The sequence below is a fragment of the Dendrobates tinctorius genome, unplaced genomic scaffold, assembly GCF_039654945.1.
Source record: "Dendrobates tinctorius isolate UK_male_01 unplaced genomic scaffold, ASM3965494v1 ptg000127l, whole genome shotgun sequence".
Classification (NCBI taxonomy): Eukaryota; Metazoa; Chordata; class Amphibia; order Anura; family Dendrobatidae; genus Dendrobates; species Dendrobates tinctorius.
This window is the reverse complement of record NW_027361795.1, coordinates 7,545,001-7,567,500: the sequence shown is the minus strand read 5'-3', so window position 1 is coordinate 7,567,500 and position 22,500 is coordinate 7,545,001. Positions and strand designations below refer to the sequence as shown.

Here is a 22,500-nt window from a genome sequence, read left to right as displayed (position 1 = left end):
CATTTGGCAGAACACACAAATTTATGGATTAACGTCCAAGTTTCTCCAAAGTCTTTAGAAATCCACAAATCATGCTGCAAAGAGTAAGAAGAAAAGTTAAATTTTACTACTGTTGTTACTCAAGACTAAAGTGTTACTCAAGTTCCCAAGAAACATAGAAACCCAACAGACTTATTCTAGTTCAAAGGGATCTATCGGACACTGATGCAACAAAGTCAGTGTGAACAAATGAAAAATCCCATAAATAATCCTTACACTGCTAGCTAGCACTATATGAAATAAGCCACATCTAAACGCTTGCAGCAGATACAGTATTTATCTTTTAAATGTATATATAAAATAGTGAGCGGTATAGTCAGGCCATTTCTTTTATAAGCTTCATGTCTTTTGAAGTCTGAAGTGGATAAAAGAAGCGTAAAAAAAGACAAAGCATATGTCCAGCAAGTTGTTTTAACATTGCAATGCACATGTTCATTCTTCTAACCATTTTTAAGCGTTTTTTCCAGGTGGGCTCCAGAGCAGACATGCCGGAAAAAGACGCAATATACACATACCCCTAGGCTGGGTTCACACACAGCATTTAGTCAAATTCATATAAAAGGTGGCTGCAGATTTCCAAAAATATAATATCATATTGTTATTAGCTAAACAATTAAATCTGTTGTCCCCTTTCAGAAAATCTTCAGCCAAAGCTGCAATGTGTTTTGAAAAAAGTTTTAGGGTATGTGCAGACGATCCGGAACTGGCAGCACTTTGGACGTTCGCTGCGTCCAAAACGCTGCGTCTACTGAATGCAGGAGAATCCGCATGTGTCCACTGAACCCTGTGGATTCAACGAGTCCAATACATTGTATCCGCAAGAGAAATTGACATGCTGCGGTCCGGAGAGATGTGCCGCATGTCTGTCTCCGCAGGTGAGCTGCAGGCATCTCTGGATGCTTAGTCGACATGGGATTTCTTGAAATCCCATCCACAATGCTGTAACATCTGGCCGCTGTGGGTTGGACAGGGCACAAGTACGCAGCGTCCAACCTGCAGTCTTTACTGATCGTCTGCACATACCTTAATCACCTTTCCTAATTCCAAGACTAAGTCTCTGGCGCTGTGCCCAGTGTCCAATATTGGCTGCTGCGCTAACACCATGGTCAACAGTCAATCAGTGAACATCAACGCCGCAACCAAAGCCAGATATTGGGAGCAGCGCCAGAGACTCAGATCTAGACCCGGGGATGGTGAGCAAAGTGAAGTTTGTTTGTTTTCAACATACTACAGCCAGGGACAAAAGTTTTTCTGAAAGTGGACAACTGTTACCAGAAAATTACTTGACTTGATCTATTGAGCCATTATTGCCCAATTCATTCAACAATTAGCTTAAAGAAAATTACATATATAATATATACATTTCAGAATTTTACTTATTTTGGAAGGACCTCAATAATAACCCACTGCTCGAAATTCAATGCTGTCTGGACCCCTGCTAGAGTCGCCATCTTGCTGCTGACAAAAAGTCAAAATGTAAAATACTGACCAGAACGCTGATGAGCAGCAGGCATTTAGGATCTTCAGCATTGTAAGACACAGGTTTCAAGGGATGGAAGGGTAAATCTGTTTGTATAAAGCTCTTTGCAAAGTCAGAGGATCTAAAAATACGACCACCACCGCTCCTTCCCGATACATCTGCTACCAGAACCACCTAAAAAAAAAAAAATAAATAAAAAAAGCTGAAAAATAAAGACAATTCTTAAAGGTCTGGGATGCTCACACTTTAAAGATGAAGATCCCATCACTAAAAACACATGAAAAAAACATTAAAAGGGGTGAATTTGTCCATATGAGAGACGGAAAAGAGGGAAATCACAAACTAACCAAAATACAGCTCTGGCAAAAATTAAGAGACCGCTACAAAATTTTCAGTTTGTCTGATTTTTCTCTTCAGAGGTATATTTTTGAGTTAAATGTAAATTGCTCTTTTATTCTATAAACTACTGACAACATGTCTTCGAATTTACAAGCACTAAATTTTGTATTTATTTTCAGAAAATGAGAAATGGTCAAAATAAAAAATGCAGTGCCTGCAGACCTCAAATAATGCTAAGAAAACAAGTTCATAATCATTTAGAAACAACAATACTAATGTTTTAACTCAGGAGGAGTTCAGAAATCAATATTTTGTGGAATAACCATAATTTTTATCAAAGCTTTCATGCATCTTGGCATGCTTTCCACCAGTCTTTCACACTGCTTTTAGGTGACCTTATGGCACTCCTGGTGCAAAAATGTAAGCAGTTCTTTGTTTGATGGCTTGTGACTATCCATCATCCTCTTGATTACATTCCAGAGGTTTTCAATGGGGTTCAGGTCTGGAGATTGGGCTGGCCATGACATGGATTTGATGTGGTGGTCCTTCATCCACACATTGATTGACCTAGCTGCGTGGCATGGCGCATTGTCCAGCTGGAAAAACCAGTCCTCAGAGTTGGGGAACATTGCCTGAGCAGAAGGAATTAGCTGTTTTTCCAGGATATCCTTGTATGCGGCTTGATTCATATGTCCTTCACAAAGATTAACCTGCCGAATTCCAGCCTTGCTGAATCATCCCCAGATCATCACCGATCCTTCACCAAATTTCACAGTGGATGCAAGACACTGTGGCTTGTACGCCTCTCTCGGTCTCCGTCTAACCATTAGACCATCAGGTGTTGGGCAGAGCTGAAAATTAGACTCAGAAGATTTCCTTACTCCAGTCCCCTATGGTCCAATCTTTATGGTCTTTGGCAAACTTCAGCCTGGCTCTCCTTTGCTTCTCATTGATGAAAGGCTTTTTTCCAGCTTTACATGACTTGAGCCCTGCCTCTAGGAGCCTGTTACAAACTGTTCTTGCCGTGCACTTCACCACAGATGCCATTTGCCATTCCTTTTGTAGGTCACTTGATGTCATCCTGTGGTTGCTGAGTGACACTTGAATAAGATAACGGTCATCCCGGTTAGCGGAGAGTCGTTTTCGCCCTCTGCCAGTCTGTAGCTTTGTTGTCCCCAATGTCTGCTGCTTGACCTTTCTGTAATGAACTGCAAGACTAGGATGGAGGCAACATGATTGCTCACTGTATCCCTCTGCTAGTAAAGCCAGAACTGAGCCCTTCTTTTCCTCACTCAAGACTTTTCTTTTCAACTCCTTTGACAGGGTTAAAAGTTATTTTTTCATTCCCATTACTTTTGGGATATTACTAGCACTTGTTTTGTCATCTAGCTTGTCCTATTGCAAGAGGATTGTGAACACCACAGCAGGGTTTTTTTTTTATACTTTCCTTCGTTAAATAAGATTTGGTTCAGGTGATTACCTAATCAGAAGCACATTAAGTAGAATGAGGTGTACTCTGGTTGGAATTCAACTGACACTGGAATGGAATGGCTGTCAGACATGTAGAGAAGCTGATAGTTATAAAACTGTGCAGTGGTCTCTTAATTTTTGCCAAAGCTGTATATAGTGTAAAGAAACTTGTCTGGATCTGAGATAAGTGTCCTTCACCTAGAATTACTCCTTTCTTCATATATACACAGACGTGTGGTGCAAGATGACAATGCAAAAAAAAATAAGAATGATGATTTCGTGTCACAAGATACCCACGTTATATGTTTCTGTTTGGCCACCCAGTAGATGAGTTGTGAATTACAATTTTAAAAATTCACACTGAACTTGTTTAGTGAGAACTTTTACACAAATTCCAACTAAACATTTCAAAGGGCAGCTCCCAGCCCTTTCTGCCCTTAAATCAGAGAGTTATATCACACAAAATAGTAAAATAATAGAAAGGTTAAAAGTTGACCAGCGATTTCTCATTTTTTACAACAAAATATTTTGTTTGTTTTTTGTTTTTTAAGGATCACATCACATTGAAGTGACTGAGGGGTCTATATGAATCAAAATACCCAAAAGTGACACCATCCTATAAACTGCACCCCTCAAGGTGCTCAAAATCACATTCAAGAAGTTTATAACCCTTCACGTGCGTCACAAGGACTGAAGCAATGTGGAAGCAAAAGGTACGAACATTAACTTTTTTTTCCACAAAAATGTTACTTTTAGACCAAATTTTTTTATTTTCACATGGATAAAAGGAGAAAATGGATTCCAAATTTTGATGTCCAGTTTCAACTGAGTGCGTTGATGCCCCATATGTGGGGGGAATACCACTGTTTGGGCGCATGACAGGGCTCGGAAGGGAAGGAACACTTGACTTTTTGAATGCAAAATTGGCTGAAATCAAGAGCACATGCCATGTCGCGTTTGGAGAGCTGACGTGCTTAAATAGCGGAAACCCACCAAAAGTGACCCCATTTTAGAAACTAAATGCTTCTAGAAACTTATCTGTGTGGAGAGGATCTTGAACCCCCCCCGGTGCTTAACAAAAATTTAGAACGTTGAGCTGTGAAAATTAAAAATCACTTTTTTTTTTTTTTTCTCTCTCCACAAAAATTATCTTTTAGCCCCCCAATTATTTTTTATTTTCACAAGGGTAACAGGAAAAAAGGGACCTTAGAAATAATTGTACAATTTCCCCTAAGTATGCCGATGCCAGATATGTGGTGGAATACGACTGTTTGGGTGCACGGCAGGTCTCAGAAGGAAAGGAGTGACGGTTGGAATAACAGACTTTGATGGAATGGCCTGAGCGCACCGTGAGGCGTTTGGAAAGCCCCTGATGTGCCTAAACAGTATAAACCCCCATATGTGATCCTATTTTGCAAACTAGACCGCCCCCCCAAGGAATTTATCTAGACGTGTGATGAGCACAAAAAAAGCCCTGAATTTTTTTTTTTATTTTCACAAGGGTAACAGGAGAAAATGAACCCCAAAAATTGTTATACCATTTCCCCTAAGTAAGCCGATACTCCATATGTGGTGGAAAACTACTGTTTGGGTGCACAGAAGGGCCCAAAAGGAAAGGAGTGAGAATTTTGGGGGCAGACTTTGATGGAATGATCTGCGTGCGCCATGTCGTGTATGGAGAGCCTCTGATGTGCCAAAACAGTGGAAATCCATCACAAGTAACCCCATTTTGGAAACTACACCTGTCAAGGAATTATCTAGAGGCATAGTTATATTAATGATAACAATGCTTTTGGCTTCCCTGGTATATGAATTTATAACATGGTGCTGTATGTTAATTATGCGGAGTGCAGCAGATTACAAGAGTGCTGTGTCAACAGGATAAAAACCAATTTTATGAATATGTGGACGTGTGGTACGCTTTGAAGCAATCCTTAAATGCAAAGGCCAAGTTTCTCAGGACAGGTTTCACAATGGTATATTGTGTATTTTCGGATTCCCCTCTTCGAGCATATACTCCACCTTTTTTTGTGTTCTTCCCTTCTTCGCTGTTGACCTGGGACAATCCGGGCGCCATCAGTTTCAGAAGTACTGGGACCCTCACCTTCCTGAATGCCAAAACATTAGGGCCTTGATGACTACCCTCGGAAACTGATGGAAGGTCCCCGTATTGCCTGCAGAGCGCCATCTGTACAATGTGCACCACCATTTTTTTGTACCATACTTTAGATTTTCGAATGGCACTGTATGGTTTGAGGACCTGATCTGACAGGTACACGGGTTGGGGGGGTGTCGCTCTATTATAATCCAAGATACAATCTGGCTTTGAGACTTGTGGTACTTGTACAGTGACATGGGAGCTGATGTAACGGTGTTTGGTGGTCAAGATAAGACATCCCTGTTGTCCTGATGCTCAACCACCAGCATGTTGGCGAAAGGAGAGCAGTTTCTCAGCAGTTTGCCCAATTAGCGATTTAGGGAGGCCTCACTGATTTTTCACACGTTGCAGCATGCAACTGGTCCTCTGATGACCCAGAGGGTGTTGAAGAGTGGGATGCTGGTGTAAAAGTCATAAATACTTGTTACTTTGTGCTTGTAGATCACATAAAATACATTTTATTTTGTGAGTGTAATGAGGAAAAAAAAATATATGTTGAAAAATTCACGTGTGAATAGTTTTTCAAAGGCACTGTATACATCTCATGTAAAAAAAATACTATTTTTAAATGCATTTGTAACAGTATATTCTGAAACATGTGCGAAGGCTTGTTCTAAAAAAAAAAAAAAAAAAATGCAATTATGGGGTTTGGATTTCTTTCCTCTTTGACCTTTACCATACAGGTTAGTTCATTTCATATGTTGATAGATTGGAACTTTATGGATGCACTGATATCAAAGAGGTTTACTTTTCTATTCTATTTTTAGAGGGACAAAAGAAATTCATATTTAGATTTTTAAATTTTTTTTTTTTTTATTTTATTTAAATAAGCTAGTCAGCCAGCCCCCCATTCATACACATCACTGATCACGTGCCGACACAAGAAGGGCTCTCTTGTATTCAAATGCAACTACAAATGGAAGTGACGGGCCTGAAGCAAATACCTTCAGATATGGACACCTTTCTTAAAAGGTCTTTCTGGGATTTTATTAAAAAAAAAAAAAAAAAAAAAAAAAAAATGCATCTAAGCACTAACAGGCAGGTGGTAACTGCAACTTACCTGCTTGTTGTGTCCAGCACAGTTTTTCCCAGGCACAGAGCGGTCACAGACCGCTCCTGCTGGCTATTCAGCTGATGTCACGTCAACAAAGCGGTGAAATCTTTTCCAGCCTGCTCTGTTGACAGGGCAGGACTTCCAAGGTCATTCTGATTGACAGCCGCATCCTTGCGTACTAACTTGGGGAGCCAGCCGTCAATCAGAATGACATCACAGAAGTCCTGCCCCATCGCATCAGCAGAGGCAGCTGAATCTCTGGCAGGAGCCGGGGACAACAGTTGCAATTACCTGCCTGTTCATGCTTGGGTACATTTTTTGTTTTTTTATAACGTCCCAGATATCCCCTTTAAGTATATTCATGATCATCCATTTCTCATTTAATAAATTTAAAAAAAAATAAACAAAACCTTATCTATCTGGACAATCCTTTTAATGGAGGGGATGTTGATCAAGCTGATTTTTAGGGGATAACACTCCGTGGGTGTCTGAGGATAAGCCAAATTGACCTTTGAAGATGATTGCGGATTACCTTACAACCCTTTGAGCACATTATAAAAAAATACTAAATATGAAGAGAAAATAATTAAATATCCAAAACACTCACCCTTCCAGAGTTTTCAGGACCGAGACCCATACCAAAGTCTGTGCGGATGTATGCATCTTTTATGAGTGCTGTTACATCATTAAATGTCTTTCCATAGTCCTCACTGGAAGGACAAACAATAGTAATAAACCGAGTAACGAGAAGAACAATAAAAGCCGCACAATATTACATGGCTTTGTAAGAATCAAAAAGGAGGATTTAGCTGAGTGCGGGAGATCTTTCAGTCATATCTCCTCAAATATTGATAAAAAATAAAGTGAAACTGTCGTTATTTTACTAGTTCTATTTGGAATACAAGGACCCAAAAGACATTTTGTTTTTTCTTTTTGTATGAAGTTTAGGTGGTCACTGATTTTAACAAGCTTTGCATATTAGATTGCCATTGTATACACTTACAAAAATGGAATATACTTTCATGACCAAATATATATTTTTACAGCTATGAGTTGCCGTCTACCGTCCACTAAGAATGACCCATCTATAATTACAGTCAAGCAAGAAGGAACACAGGGAGTGAGATCATGCAATTACAATCTGTTCCTGGCTCTTAAGGCCCCGTCACACTATGCGATATCGTTAGCAATATTGCTATAATGTCACCGATTTTGTGACGCAGCAGCGATATTGCTAGCGATATCGCTATGTGTACCTCCGACCGGCTCCCTCCCTGGTTATCGCTGATCGCGCGAGAGCTCTTCGTCAGCTTCCTGCTGTGGCGACGAGTGGACGCGGGCGGGAGGACGTCTTCATCTCCTTGTCTGACAGGTAAGTAGCGACCGCCGACCGCTGCTATGTCGCTGATGAGATCTGCCCGTTTGGCAGCTCACTAGCGACCACTTAGCGATGCACCAGCGATCCTGACCGGGTTATGTCGTTGTTGGGATCGCTGGTGCATCGCTAAGTGTGACAGTACCTTTCACACAGACACAGAACCTTGCGCTGCACAGCCTCAGCACAACACACAGTAGGAAACCTGCTTCACTTGAAGTCACTTATGTGGAAATTCCTGATTTCCTTCTTTTTTTTCTTTTTCTGGGGGGGGGGGGGGGGAAATAGAGTGGCAGGGATGTGATAAAGTTTGGTTACAGCTGTGATCACTGAGAACGTCACCGTTAGATAGATTCCCTTTACATACATAAAGATTTAAGCAAAAAAAAGACCCCAAAACCCCACAAGCATTGCTGGCTGACTAGCAGGCACTTGTTCTGGGTGTCGTTTGGGAAAGACTGGGATGGCTTTGATTGTGCCAATGTGTTTGCTGTGATGTTGGAAAATTGCCCAAGTAAATAGTGCCACCTAGTATAATAGGACTTGTGTGTAGTTTGTTGTGGAATATGCAGTTGTGTGACAATGCACTAAACAGGAGTTTAAACGGGACAAAACTTGTTAAACCAGACATGGTCAATCCACAGTGGACTTCTAGAGAACAAGAGAAAAGGTACAGGCTGCTTACAAGGTTAGATCAAGGTCATTGCAGATTGTAGGCTTTCCTGAGATGAGGTGAGAATGTCTGTTGCACTGAGGGGTAGCAAGTTCAAAAACTAGGTGACATGGTACAGTATATATCTAGGCAATGATGTCAGGGGGGAACAAAGCAGATGTTTTTGCAAGATATGGGAATTAACTATTGGGAGATTAAAGGCTGTCTTGTAGATCATTGTCTGCAGTATGAAATACACTGCTAAAAAAATAAAGGAACAGTTAAACAACACAATGTAACGCCAAATCAATCACACTTCTGTGAAATCAGCCTGTCCAGTTATGAAGCAACACCGATTATGAATCAATTTCTCCTGCTATTGTGCATGTGCAACAGACAACAGGTAGAAATGATAGGCAACTAGCAAGACAACTCCTATAAAGCTGTGTTTCTGCAGGGGGTGACCATAGACCATTCCTCTGTTCTCATTCTTTTGGGACACTTTTGCATTTTGTCGTTGCTCTCACCCCTAGAGGTACTGTACAGTAGCATGAGACAAATTGCTCAGGTAGTGCAGCTCACCCAGGATGGCACATCAATGCAAGCTGTGGCAAGAAGGGTAGCTGTGTCTTTTAGCACAATATCCAGACAATGGAGCAAATACCAGATGTGGAGGGGGTCAAAGGAGGGCAACAACCCAGCAGAAGGACCGCTACCTCCTCCTTTGTGCAAGGAGGAAAAGGAGGAGCAGTGCCAGAACCCTGCAAAATGACATCCAACAGGCCACTGACATCCATATGTCTGCTCAAACTGTCAGAAACCGACTCCACGAGGGTGGTATGAGGGCCCGACATCCACAATTAGGTGTTGAGCTTACAGGCCAACACCATATAGGGTGATTGGCATTTGCCAGAGAATATCAAGATTGAAAGATTCGACATTGGCGCGCTGTGCTCTTCACGGATCAGAGCAAGTTCACACTGTAACGTCTGTCACATGTGCTCAGAGTCTGGCGACACCGTGGAGAATATTCTGCTGCCTGCAACATACTCCAGCATGACCGGTTTGATAATGGGTCAGTAATGCTGTAGGGAAGCATTTCTTTGGAGGGCCGCAAAGCCCTCCATATGCTAGCCCGAGGTACCCTGACTGCCATTAGGTATCAAAATGAGATCCTCAGACCAATTGTGAGACCATATTCAGGTGCAGTGGGTCCGGAGTTCCTTCTGATGCAAGACAATGCTAGGCCTCATATGGCTGAAGTGCGTCAGCAGTTCCTGCATAATGAAGGCATTGATACTATGGACTGGCCTGCCTATTTTCAGACCTGAATCCAATTGAGCACATCTGAGATAACATGAATCGTTCCATCCACCAACGAGACATGATGTTCCCCCAACATACTGTCATGGAGTTGAATGATGCATTAATTCAGGTCTGGTAGGAGATCCCTCAGGGGGATATCCGCTGGCTCATCAGGAGCATGCCCAGACGTTGTAGGGTGGTCATACAGGCACGTGGAGGCCACATCCACTACTGAGCTTCATTTTTTTGTCTTGTGGCACTTACACTGAAGTTGCTTCAGCTTGTAATTTGATTTTCCACTTTGATTGAGTATGATTCCAAATCCAAACCTCCATGGGATATTAATTTTGATTTACAGTGATCATTTTTAGGTTTTATCGTTTGCATCGCATTCCACTATGTAATAAAGATTTGCGACTAGAATATTTCAGTGATATCTAGGATGTGATATTTTAGTATTCTCTAATTTTTTTTTTGAGCAGTGCATTAAGTGAGCATAGGTAGTCATGAAAGGACAGAGAGGAGAAGAGGAACGAGGGGAGTGGTGAACTGACCAGCCAGCAGAGTTGAGGATTAGGCCAGGTTCACATTGCGTTAACACAGCCCGTTTAACGCATACCATTGACGGGCTGCGTTAACGCTATAGCATAACGCGATATTCGTTATGCTATACCGCTAGCGCTGATGATTCATCAGCGCTAGCGGTGACGGAGCCTCAGACGCTGCAGGTCGCGTCCGAGGCTCCGTCAGTGAATGACGGCACATCGCGAACGCGTGTCGCTTTACGGCATGCGTCACGATGCGCCACATAATGGGGGTCAATGGCAGCGTTAACGGACTGCGTTATACCGCGGTGTAATGCAGTCCGTTAAACGGGCTGCCATAATGCGGTGTGACCCCGGCCTTAGAGACGTACAAGTCTGAGGAAAAGCCAACAAGAACGTTGTTGCAGTAATGAGGATTAATAACACCAAAAGGGACCCAAAAATCCCACAATAAAAGCCCACAGAAAAGCAAAAGAATCAAACAAGCACCAAAATGAAAAACTTCTCCAAATGGGCTAAAAATATCATTTATTGAAACAATTTAAAATATACAAAAGAATTCATAATCAATAATAAATAGCAGGAAAAGCAAGTACAGGAACAAGACAAAAGGTGGGTACACCTGGATATAATTAGCCATGGATCAACCCTATAAAATTATAATTTATATAATGTATACACATACACTGCATACTCCTGGGGGATACATATCATATGAATAAAACTTAAAAAGAAAAAAAAAAAAACAGTCCAAGTAAAAAACTGAAAGTGCTATTAGACTAAGTAAATCATCAATGAGAAGATAAAGGACATATCCACATATAATAACCCATAAAATTGGATAATAAGTCATAGGACATAATGTTATGCAATACAAACCCTAACCATGCTACACATGATCCACCCAGATTATTGCAAGAATGTAAATAAAGTAAATCCATGCATATTTACCGCAGTGCAGATATCTAGGTGTCCACCACACCCGACGCACGTTTCCCAAAGAATGCTTCGTCCAGGGGTTTGTATTGCATAGGACTTATAATAACCCATAAAATTGGATAATATGTGGATATGCCCTTTATCTTCTCATTGATGATTTCCTTTGTCCATTAGCACTTATACTTTATCTTGCTTGGACTGTTTTTTTTAATCCATGTATTCATGATATGTATCCCCAAGGAGTATGCGGTTATTGTGTGTGTGTATATATATATATATATATATATATATATATATATATATATATATATATATATACATATACACACACACACACACACACTTTTATGATGTTGATCAATGGCTAATTATATCCAGGTGTACCCACCTTTGTCTTGTTCCTGTACTTGCTTTTCCTGCTATTATTGATTATGAATTCTTTTGTATATTTTAAATTGTTTCAATAATTGATATTTTTTAGTAATGAGGATTTAAACATGCTTCCTAGTTGATTCTAGGTTGTCCTTCTGTCAGACCTATGCTTTTCTCGCCCAAGCCCATGTATATTTCTATTTTCACCAATATTGACTCCATACTCAAAATTTTCCAAATTTATAGGAAATATGAATATCAAATAAAGTCACATAAGTGTCACTTAAACCTTGCAGAACTTTCAGATAACTACAACAGAAATTACCAAGCATTATAGAATTTGCTTACAGCCAACCACAACGTACAGACCACAGAGAGTTCTACTATACACAATTTACTCACCTCCTGTACAACTTTGACTGCCCGTAGGTAACTACAATCAGAGGAAGCCGATAAGTTGTCAGCACAAGAATAACCTAGTGGTGGGGAAAGGAATAATTATACATTGACTTTTTTTTATTTTCTTTTTTTAAATGTGAGTTATTTAGCAAGAGTATTTATTCACATGTAGTAATAAAAAATTGGCAACATTTAATCAATGTCAATTTCTAGTTTGGGGTGCTGCAGATTCAGATTTCAGTGGGTATTCCCCAGTCCTTCTCTTCCCTGTAAACTGATTTCTGTATAATCAAGCCTGCATGCTGAAATATTGTATTGGAAGACCCTGGTCAGATCAAGTGTATGCTTAACCTGTACATAGGGAAAGCTCCAGACATACAGGCTAAAAAAAAAAAAAAAATATCGATCTCAAGTCAAGATAGAAAAAGTTCCCCTGGGGGACTTGAACCTATTGGGGGGAAAAAAACCCACACCCATAAAACTTATGTACCTCTGTAATCGAAATAACTTACAATAAAGATAAGACACTATATATTCTCAATAGTGAAGCGCACAAAAAGTATTGCCCAATAATTGCATTATTGTTTTTTGTCTATTCCCACTAAAAAAAAAATACAAAAGAATAAAATTATGTATCACACAAAGGCAGCATTGAAAAATGCAACTTACTCCACAAAAAGAACAAAAAAGCAACGTTATACAGCTGTGTCCATGGGAGAAAAGAAAAAAAAAAAAAAAAAAAAAAAAAAGATGGTCAAAAACAGTTATAGGTTTTCTTGACTTTGTCACATTGTGCAGCTTGTAATTCAGATCATAGTATTGGTCCTCCTGACATTTGCCATTAGAACTGAAAGCAATATTAATTTATTAATTCTGATGCTGCTAAATGTATAATTGAAGCAGCAAGTCTTTCTTTAGAGAAATAATTTCTAATTTCAAAAAAACCCTAGTTTCAGAGTCTCCACAGTGTGAAGGAAAGTGTATGATAAATGTGCCATAAGGTGACATGTTGTGCTGCCATCTCGGACAGTAGGTTCTAATTCACACACCCGCTTTATCATATGATCTAAAGAATTCCCAACTAAGGAAAAGCACAGCCCACAAAAAGTAAATAAGCCGGAGAACATTCTGCACACGCAGACAGTATTTTATTATAGATGCGCAATAAAATAACATTTACAGAAGATCTAAGCCTTGAGAAAGAAAGCACCACTGCAGCATCTGGCACAGTCCCAAAGTACGGTACATCGCACGTCCCCTTCTCCAAGAGGAGTGAGGTAGGTACGAAATGCATGACGGGCTGTGCCATATGCTGACTTGTTAGCCCAATTTTGGCATTTACCCCTGTTTCTACCCTGCCGTAGTGTATTGTATTAATTTGTTTAAATATGAACTTTCATTACCAAGTTTTGGTCTACTGAGGACTAGCTTCATAGCATTTTATATTTAGGAGAATCTTGGACTTGAAAATGCAATCCAAGTAGAAAATTCGAGCCTCTGCCCCATAAAATGTAAATAAAAAGATGCGGAAAGCACCTAAAGTACCACTACAGCACACATACAGTATAGCAGTATGATTGTGTACTGTACATACATTACAAACTCATTTATACACAGAATCACATAATGGACCACTCCCAACAGTGCAAAAATGACCAGTGACGTGCAGAGGACAGAGACTTTGGCCAAGATCCCTTTCCCATGCTGATCCAGCAGCAGCTTTAATTTTAAAGTGATACTCCCATAGTCAAACGTATTCCCCCCAATCCATTGGAAGTCTGACCACTGAAACCCCCATTATTCCTGAGAATGGGACCCTACATCCAGAAAGCTTGGCTCTACAAAGTTCTGTCTTGAATGGTGAGGAGTTGCACATTCTGCTCTACTCATTGTCTATGGGACTGCTGGAGAAAGCAAACTACAGTACTTGGCCATTTCCAACTGGAGTAAAAGGTGGGGCAAGAGCAACTTTGCTTTATTCGAAAAAGTGTTCTGATGAGCCACCTTCTCACGATCCCGAGCTATGTTCTATGTCCAAAACATCCAGCAGTCAGTTTGTTCCCTATCCTATAGCTAGGGAATACATTTTGACTCTGAGTATTCCTTTACGGAATACAGGAAGGAGAGTTTGGGAAAAGGAAAGATCTCCACACATGCTCACCCTGCGCCCAGGCAAGTGTCCCACCTTGCACCTTAGCCATGATCCATTATCATCCATTGTATGTGTGCTTGCAATCTAATCTTCCTATATTGTGCAAGTCCAACTGGAAAGCAATACATGAATGTGCATCTATATAAGCGCTAAATTAAACATTAAGCTTCAGTTACTTACACCTGTTTCGTCTCCAACCCAGACCAAAGACAGCTCTCCACTTGGATCAAATGTTCCCTGGATCATAAAAGAAAAGGATATAGATTTATATAAAAGCAGGATTGAAATTCTGGAGCCCAAAATTTTACTCCTGCATTAAAAACTTTTACAATTCTTTTGAGCTCTCCTTTCTCTCACTAAATACACAGCATTAGAGTCACTGCATTCCCCAGCAGATTGCCTTGTCTCCTTTCCTGCCCATCTAGACCCTAGTACAGTACAATTTGTGTGATCCGCCAAAAGACGTTGAGCCACTCAATATCAATGGGCTTGTCCAACAGTCTAAAAAGGTATTAAAATAAAGTTAGAGGAAATAATGAACCGGCTCATCCAGTTATGGACTATCAACCCTTTTGTTCTCAACAAGATAAGGCGCCACCAGAGCAGTGTGGCAGCGGCTTCTTCATAGAGAACAGAGGAGTGAAGAAACATAGCTACCAGGTAAACAATGTCATGTACAACCACTTCCTCTCTTTGCTAGTATAACTACCACTGTGATGAGAGGGGAGAGCATCTACCGTATTTTTCGGACTATAAGACACACTTTGTTCCCCAAAAATTTGGGGGGAAAACGGGGGTGCGTCTTATAGTCAGAATGTACTTACAGTTAGCATGGTGGCAGCAGGAGTCGGGCAATGTTTTCGCTCCCATCCCAACCTGATGCCGGTTTCGGCAGTGCTTGGTGACGTGGGGGGCTCCGGCGACATTACGTGAAAGCCCGAAGCCCCCGCATTTCTATTGCCTCGATGCTGTACCACGTACCAGTGCCTGGGAAAAGCGGTACACTTTGCGCTGTTGTCAGGCTCCGGGTGCTGAAGGAAGCGCTAACCAATGTCGCCTGGTCTCCCTGACATCAGCGCAACAATGAAGGAAGTTATATTCAGCACACTGTGTACATTGTGTATTAATAAAATTTTAAAAAAATGTTGTGGGCGCCGGCGTAATTTTCATAACCAGCAGAGAGAAAGCTGACCTCTGGGGGCAGATGTTAATCAGGGAAATGAGCCAATATCCCAAAGGGTTCTCAGTCTTTTAATAACAGCTCACAGATGTTTATATAGACTATAAGGGGACCTCAGGAAGAAAAAAAAAAAAAAAAGACGTAAGGTCCGCCTATAATTTCTAACCAGAAAAGGCTAAACAGACAGCTGTGGGTTGATATTAATAGCCTGGGAAGTGGCCAGGGATATTGGCCCTCCTTCCAGGCCAAGAACATCAGCCCTCAGCTGCCCAGAAATGTCGCATCCATAAGATGCGCCAAATCTGGTGCTTAGCCTCGCTGTTACCAGTTGCCCGCTGCGGTGGCAAGTGGGCTAATAGGGTTAGGGTTGATGTCAGCTGTTTTATGGTCGCTGACATCAAGCCCAGAGGTTAGTAATGGACACCCTGATTACCCTGCAAAAGCAACCTCGCAGTTTAATGCTAAGAGGGCAGACAGATGGCCGTATTTCTCAAAGGAGGATTGCATTGCAATCCTAGGACTGACAGTCGGGTCTCCTGACCCGAGCGTGACAGCTGCAAAGAAATACATCACACTTTCACGCTCAGGAGAGGTATTGAATCAGTCCGTGCAATGCGATGCGATCTCCGCACGAGAAATATGGCCATAAGTCTGTGCCCAAAAAAGTGGAATATTTTGTAATGGCCAAGTCAATCACCAGATCTCAACCCCATTGATCACGCATTTCACATGCTCAAGACCAGCAAACAAGCAACAACTGAAGTAAGCTGCAGTAAAGATCCGGAAAAGCATCACAAGGGAGGAAACCCAACGTTTGGTGACATCCATGGCTTCCAGATTATCAGACAGGCATTACCTGCAAAGGATTCTCTATGAAGTATTAAAAGTTAACATTTTATTTATGGTAAAGTTAATTTGGCCAATTACTTTTGAGCCTCTGATATGAGGAGGCTTTTTAGGGAAATGGTTGCAATTCCCAAACGTTTCACAGGATATTTTCATTCAAGACCTTAAATGAAACCTGAAAGTCTACACTGCAATTGTGTCTCAGTTGTTTCATTTTCCATAAAAAACAGTGGCATGCAGAGGCCAAATACCGAAGATCGGGTCACTGCAAATACTTCTGAACCTAACTGTGTGTACATACACACATACAGTATACATGTACACACACACACTGTCTAGGTATTGTTATGTTCCTAGCGCTATAAATGAGCTCATTGTGCTTGTCTTCAATAAACCTATAAACAGGCTGTCGGTATGTTACGGCTTGCAATGTGTGTGCACTCAGATACAAGTTGCACAATAGCAGCCCATATAGTACCCATCACTGACAGCCCCCACAATTCTTATTTTTCACCGTGTATGCAGAAATGAGAACATATCCAAGAAGTGCCATAGGGGTGAGTGCTCTAGGGAAGGTCATTTGGCTTTAAGCCGGTTATATAACACTTGCAAAACCAGATATGCGAGTTACTGATCAGAACGATCTCTATGGAGGAGTTAAAAACAAAAGTATAATAGGCAGCTGTAAAATCTAACTTCACTGGAGGATTTCTACTGAGCTTTGACACTTGAAACCCTCCCCAATATAATGGAGGTGAGAGTACACAGTCCTGTATATCACCTCTGTATACAGTGTACCTGATATTGAGCCCCCCGAATGAACAAGGTGTCCATACACGCAATGTTTTGTGCAGCAAGGCAAAGAACCGCACGCCATACTGTGGCAATCTGGAATAAAACCGTGTGGACTTTTGCCAGGTGGCACAAACCCCTATAGATGTACCTGTATTTTCAAAGTCTCAAGATCTGGGAGAAGAAATTGGACATACCACCACTTAGTTATGTTCACAGAGTTTTTCACAACATTGATATTGAAGCAAGTTCAGCTCCAAAATCCACATGAAAAAAACTCTTCAAACACTTTTTGAATCAGCTTCCTATTCATTTCAGTGGGAAAATGTGGCACGCCCCCCCCCCTACATAGGAGGAAAACTGACAACATGGCAATTATTGAATTCTTCTTGAAAAACAAGCTTCACATTTAACTACGGAATTGAAGCTTAAGAAAAGTGAGATAAATATTGTACAGCAAGTTGTTTTGACATTGCTGTGCACATGCTCATTCTGACTTTTTTGTGGCTTTTCAGGTAGACTGTGCATACCCTTTGGGTGCGTTCACACTGACTTTTTTCCACAGGTTTTGGAGCAGAAAATCTCCGATCAAAACTTGTGTTTTTTCAACTTTGAGAGTTTCTGCTCTGGACACTCACCGAATAAACCCAAAGGGTATCCATTTACCCATCTTTAAGACACGGGCACTCACCGCGATTTCCCTATGGGACACCGCATCAGGAAAAAGTTGGCAGTCAGTTATACAGCAGCTCTGCCACTGGGGTCTTTTTTCCATAATTGAAGCTATACACTAGCGTGCCTGAAGAATGACCATACTACTTCTAATCGCTTCACGATTTCCGAACCCTAAAGTGGTAAAAGTAGTGTGGTGTAGTGACCACTGTGTCCGTTAGGGGGCGCTGTGTGGATGTCCGAGGAGAGAGGATGAATGGCAGACTCATGAATGACCATTATGTATCTCAAGGTGGGTGGCCTTGAGATGGAGACTGATGTGTGTATTGATCAGCAGTGATATTGCTGAGGTGTTGTTTCAATGTGTCAGGGAGAAGTCTCCAGGTAACTGGGGAGACGGGACAGCCCAGTTACCTACAAATCCACCCAGGGGGTGTGTTTAACCCCTTTCTAACATCCGACGTACTATCCCATCCATGGGACCCGGGCCCCTATGCTCAGGGACGGGATAGTACGTCTAGCGCGATCAGCGGCGCCCACGTGGTGAGCGCCGCTGATCGCGGCCGGGTGTCAGCTGATTATCACAGCTGACACCCGGCACAATGTGTCAGGGGCGGTCACGGACCGCCCCCGACACGTTAACCCCTTGCACACCACGATCAAACACGATCGCGGTATACTGGGGGTTAAAGGGAAGCATCGGCAGGGAGGGGGCTCCCTCCGTGCTTCCCTGAGCCCCCCACGGCAAAGCGCAGGCATGAGGAAGTCTGCAGTAGTGCCTGTGACAGATCGCTGATCTGTCACAGTGATCTGTGATGTGACAGATCAGTGATCTGTGATGTGACAGATCAGCGATCTGTCACAGGACAGTGAAGTCCCACCTGGGACTATGTAATAAAATTAAAAAAAAAAAAAATAAAGAAAAGTGTTAAAATAATTAAAAAAAAAAAAAAAAATATTCCCCCAATAAATCCATTTTTTGGAAATAATAATAAAAAAAAAAAAACAACAATAAAAGTACACATATTAGGTATCGCCGCATCCGTAACGACCCACCCTATAAAACTGTCCCATTAGTTAACCCCTTTAGCGAACCCCTTAAAAAATAAAAATAAAAAACGAAGCAAAAAATAATGATTTATTATCATACCGCCAAACAAAAAGTGTAATAACGCGCGATCAAAAAGATGCATATAAATATCCATGGTACCGCTGAAAACTTCATCTTGTCCCGCAAAAAACGAGCCACCATACAGCATCATCAGCGAAAAAATAAAAAAGTTATAGCTCACAGAATAAAGTGATGCAAAAATAATTATTTTTCATATAAAATAGTTTTCATTGCATAAAACCGACAAAACATAAAAAACGACCTAAATGAGGTATCACTGTAACCGAACTGACCCGAAGAATAAAACCGCTTTATCAATTTTCCCGCACGTGGAACGGTGTAAACGCACCACCCAAAAGAAATTCATGAAACTCTGGTTTTTGTTCATTCTGCGTCCCAAAAATCGGAATAAAAAGCGATCAAAAAATGTCACGTGCCCGAAAATGGTACCAATAAAAACGTCAACTCGTCCCGCAAAAAATAAGACCTCACATGACTCGGTGGGTCAAAATATGGAAAAATTATAGCTCTCAATATGTGGTGATGCAAAAACTATTTTTACAATAAAAAGCGTCTTTTAGCGTGCGACAGCCGCCAAACATAAAAACCGCCATAAATAGTAAATCAAACCCCCCGTTATCACCCCCTTAGTTAGGGAAAAATAATAAAATTAAAAAAATGTATTTATTTCCATTTTCCCATTAGGGTTAGGGCTAGGGCTGAGATTGGGGTTAGGGGTGTGTTGGGGTTCGGGTTGGAGTTAGAATTGGGGGTTTCCACTGTTTGGGCATATCAGGTGCTCTCCAAATGCAACATGGCGTCTGATCTCAATTCCAGCCAATTCTGAGTTGAAAAAGTCAAATGGTGCTCCTTCCCTTCCAAGCTCTGCCATGCGCCCAAACAGTGTTTTACCCCCACATATCAGGTATCAGCCTACTCAGGACAAATTGCAAAGCAACTTTTGGGGTCCAATTTCTCCTGTTACCCTTAGGAAAATAAAAAATTGGGGGCAAAAATATCGTTTTTGTGGAAAAAAATGATTTTTTTATTTTCACGTCCGAGCGTTATAAACTTCTGTGAAGCACTTGGGGGTTCAAAGTGCTCACCACACATCTAGATAAGTTCCGTGGGGGGTCTAGTGTCCAAAATGGGGTCATTTGTGGGGGTTTCCACTGTTTAGGTACATTAGGGGCTCTCCAAAGGCAACATGACACCCGCAGACCATTCCATCAAAGCCTGCACTCCAAAACGTCACTACTTCCCTTCTGAGCCCCGACGTGTGTCCATATAGTAGTTTTCTCCCACATATGGGGTGTCAGCGTACTCAGGACAAATCGGACAACAACTTTTGGGGTTCAATTTCTCCTGTTACCCTTGGGAAAAAAAAAAATTGGGGACTAATTGATCATGTTTGTGGAAAAAATACAAATTTTTTATTTTCACGCCCGGGCGTTATAAACTTCTGTGAAGCACTGGGGGGTCTAGTTTACAAAATGGTGTCATCTGTGGGGGGTTTCCACTGTTTTGGTACATCAGGGGTTTTCCAATCGCGACATGGTGTCCGATCTCAATTCCAGCCAAAAACGTCAAATGGCGCTGCTTCCCTTCCGAGCTCTGCCATGCGCCCAAATAGTGGTTTACCCCCACATGTGGGGTATCAGCGTACTCAGGACAAATTGCACAATAACTTTTGCAGTCCAATTTCTCCTGTTACCCTTGGTAAAATAAAAATTTAAAAAATTGAACCTGAAGTATTTTTTTGTGAAAAAAAAGTTAGATGTTCATTTTTTTTAAATATTCAAAAAAATTCCTGTGATGCACCTAAAGGGTTAATAAACTTCTTGAATGTGGTTTTGAGCACCTTGAGGGGTTCAGTTTTTAGAATGGTGTCACTTTTGGGTATTTTCTATCATATAGACCCCTCAAAGTGGCTTCAAATGTGATGTGGTCCGTAAAAATAAAATGGTGTTGCAAAAATGAGAAATCGCTGGTCAATTTTTAACCCTTATAACTTCCTAACAAAAAAAATTTTGGTTCCAAAATTGTGCTGATGTGAAGTAAACATGTGGGAAATGTTACTTATCAAGTTTTTTGTGTGCCGTATCTCTGTGATTTAAGGGCATAAAAATTCAAAGTTGGAAAATTGCGAAATTTTCAAAATTTTCGCCAAATTTCCGTTTTTTTCACAAATATACGCAAGTTATTTGAATTAAATTTTACCACTAACATGAAGTACAATATGTCACGAGAAAACAATGTCAGAATCACCGGGATCCATGGAAGCGTTCCAGAGTTATGACCTCATAAAGGGACAGTGGTCAGAATTGTAAAAATTGGCCCGGTCATGAACGTGCAAACCACCCTTGGGGGTGAAGGGGTTAAGGACGCTATTGCAAAAAGTGTGTGAATGGGTCAAGGACCTGAGATGAGGTCATAGCCATGTGACCTGGTGGGCGTGGCTACGGACCATACATGGTGGCCAGGGTAGGTCACATGTGGTGAATGCTGGGACCCAGTTGGTCCAGTGTGGAAGGTCCCGCTGAGATGGGGCTTCCTGGCTAACAGCATGTGAAGTGAATGTTGTGCTGAATGGCTGCACGTGCCTGATAGTTCTCTGGAGGGAATGGACGTCTGCAGCATGCTAAAGGAACCATGAGTGACCCTGACGTGGGTGAGATAACTGAGGCTAGAAAGCATGTGTATGCATAACCTGTGTAACCACAGGGATTACAGAGCTGAACTCTGTCATGGACGCTATGCTGTTATATGAACTTTTTATTGCTTCTATGGGTTCATGATGCTAAATAAACTGCATGGACGATGATTGTTTATGGAAAACCTTTGCCGGACCTGGTTTTGTGGCTGCTAAGCGAGTGATCCCCTACTTGAATAACAGCGCTACCTCACAGTAGTAACAAAAAAATTATCTTGTGCACAGCAATGTCGTCTTTACATTGCTGTTTAGTATGTTCATTTCTTGCACTGCTTATTCAGATTGGTTCCAGGCAAAATCTGCCAGAAAAAAAAAAAAAAAAAAACACACACAATGTGGACATACCCTTTAGCGAGTGTGTTTTTTTTTTTTTTTTTTAAATGGGTATTTTTACCCGGAAAAATCCTTCCAAGAAAAGCCATATGAACGTCCCCTAACAAAAGCAGTTTTTTGTCTTCCATTTCCACTTCAAGTTTACAAGCCTCATAGATGTGTGGTGGAAGAAGTAGAAAAGTGCGTGGTTTGGGTCATCTAAGACTGCTGGGATCTCAGTTTATTGTGAAGTCTCAGCAGAACAAGTCAGAAGTGAAACAATTTCTGGTGTGAATCACACAGACGCACAAAGACTTCGCTGTTCAACCTGTATCTAGACTGAGTGACTAAACAAGTTAGAAGAACATCCTCCAAACCTGACGATTAGCCAGCGTGTAACGAGTCCTGGCTCTCCTTAACGGCAGATTTCAGAAAAAAAAGGGGACATATAGGATTTAAGAATGCCCAATCATTTGTTATCTGAAGATTTCCCACCCGCCATTGAGTGAGTACATGTGCAAATGGCTCGGAAAAGAAACAGGAAGAAGAGCTGTCAGACTGATGAGCGTTTGGCTGGTGCTTTGCTCTAAAAGCC

General features: G+C 41.3%; 1 protein-coding gene across 1 annotated transcript in view; it reads right to left on the bottom strand.

The window, feature by feature from the left end:
* SORT1 (sortilin 1) overlaps window positions 1-22,500 on the bottom strand; it is a 71,386-nt gene that overhangs the window by 42,773 nt on the left and 6,113 nt on the right. The window contains exons 2-6 of the mRNA XM_073542467.1: window positions 14,460-14,516; window positions 12,131-12,204; window positions 7,148-7,250; window positions 1,529-1,693; window positions 1-74 (exon numbers count right to left, since the gene is read on the bottom strand). Coding sequence (XP_073398568.1) covers window positions 1-74; window positions 1,529-1,693; window positions 7,148-7,250; window positions 12,131-12,204; window positions 14,460-14,516 — 473 coding nt within the window. The remainder of the gene's footprint in view (window positions 75-1,528; window positions 1,694-7,147; window positions 7,251-12,130; window positions 12,205-14,459; window positions 14,517-22,500) is intronic.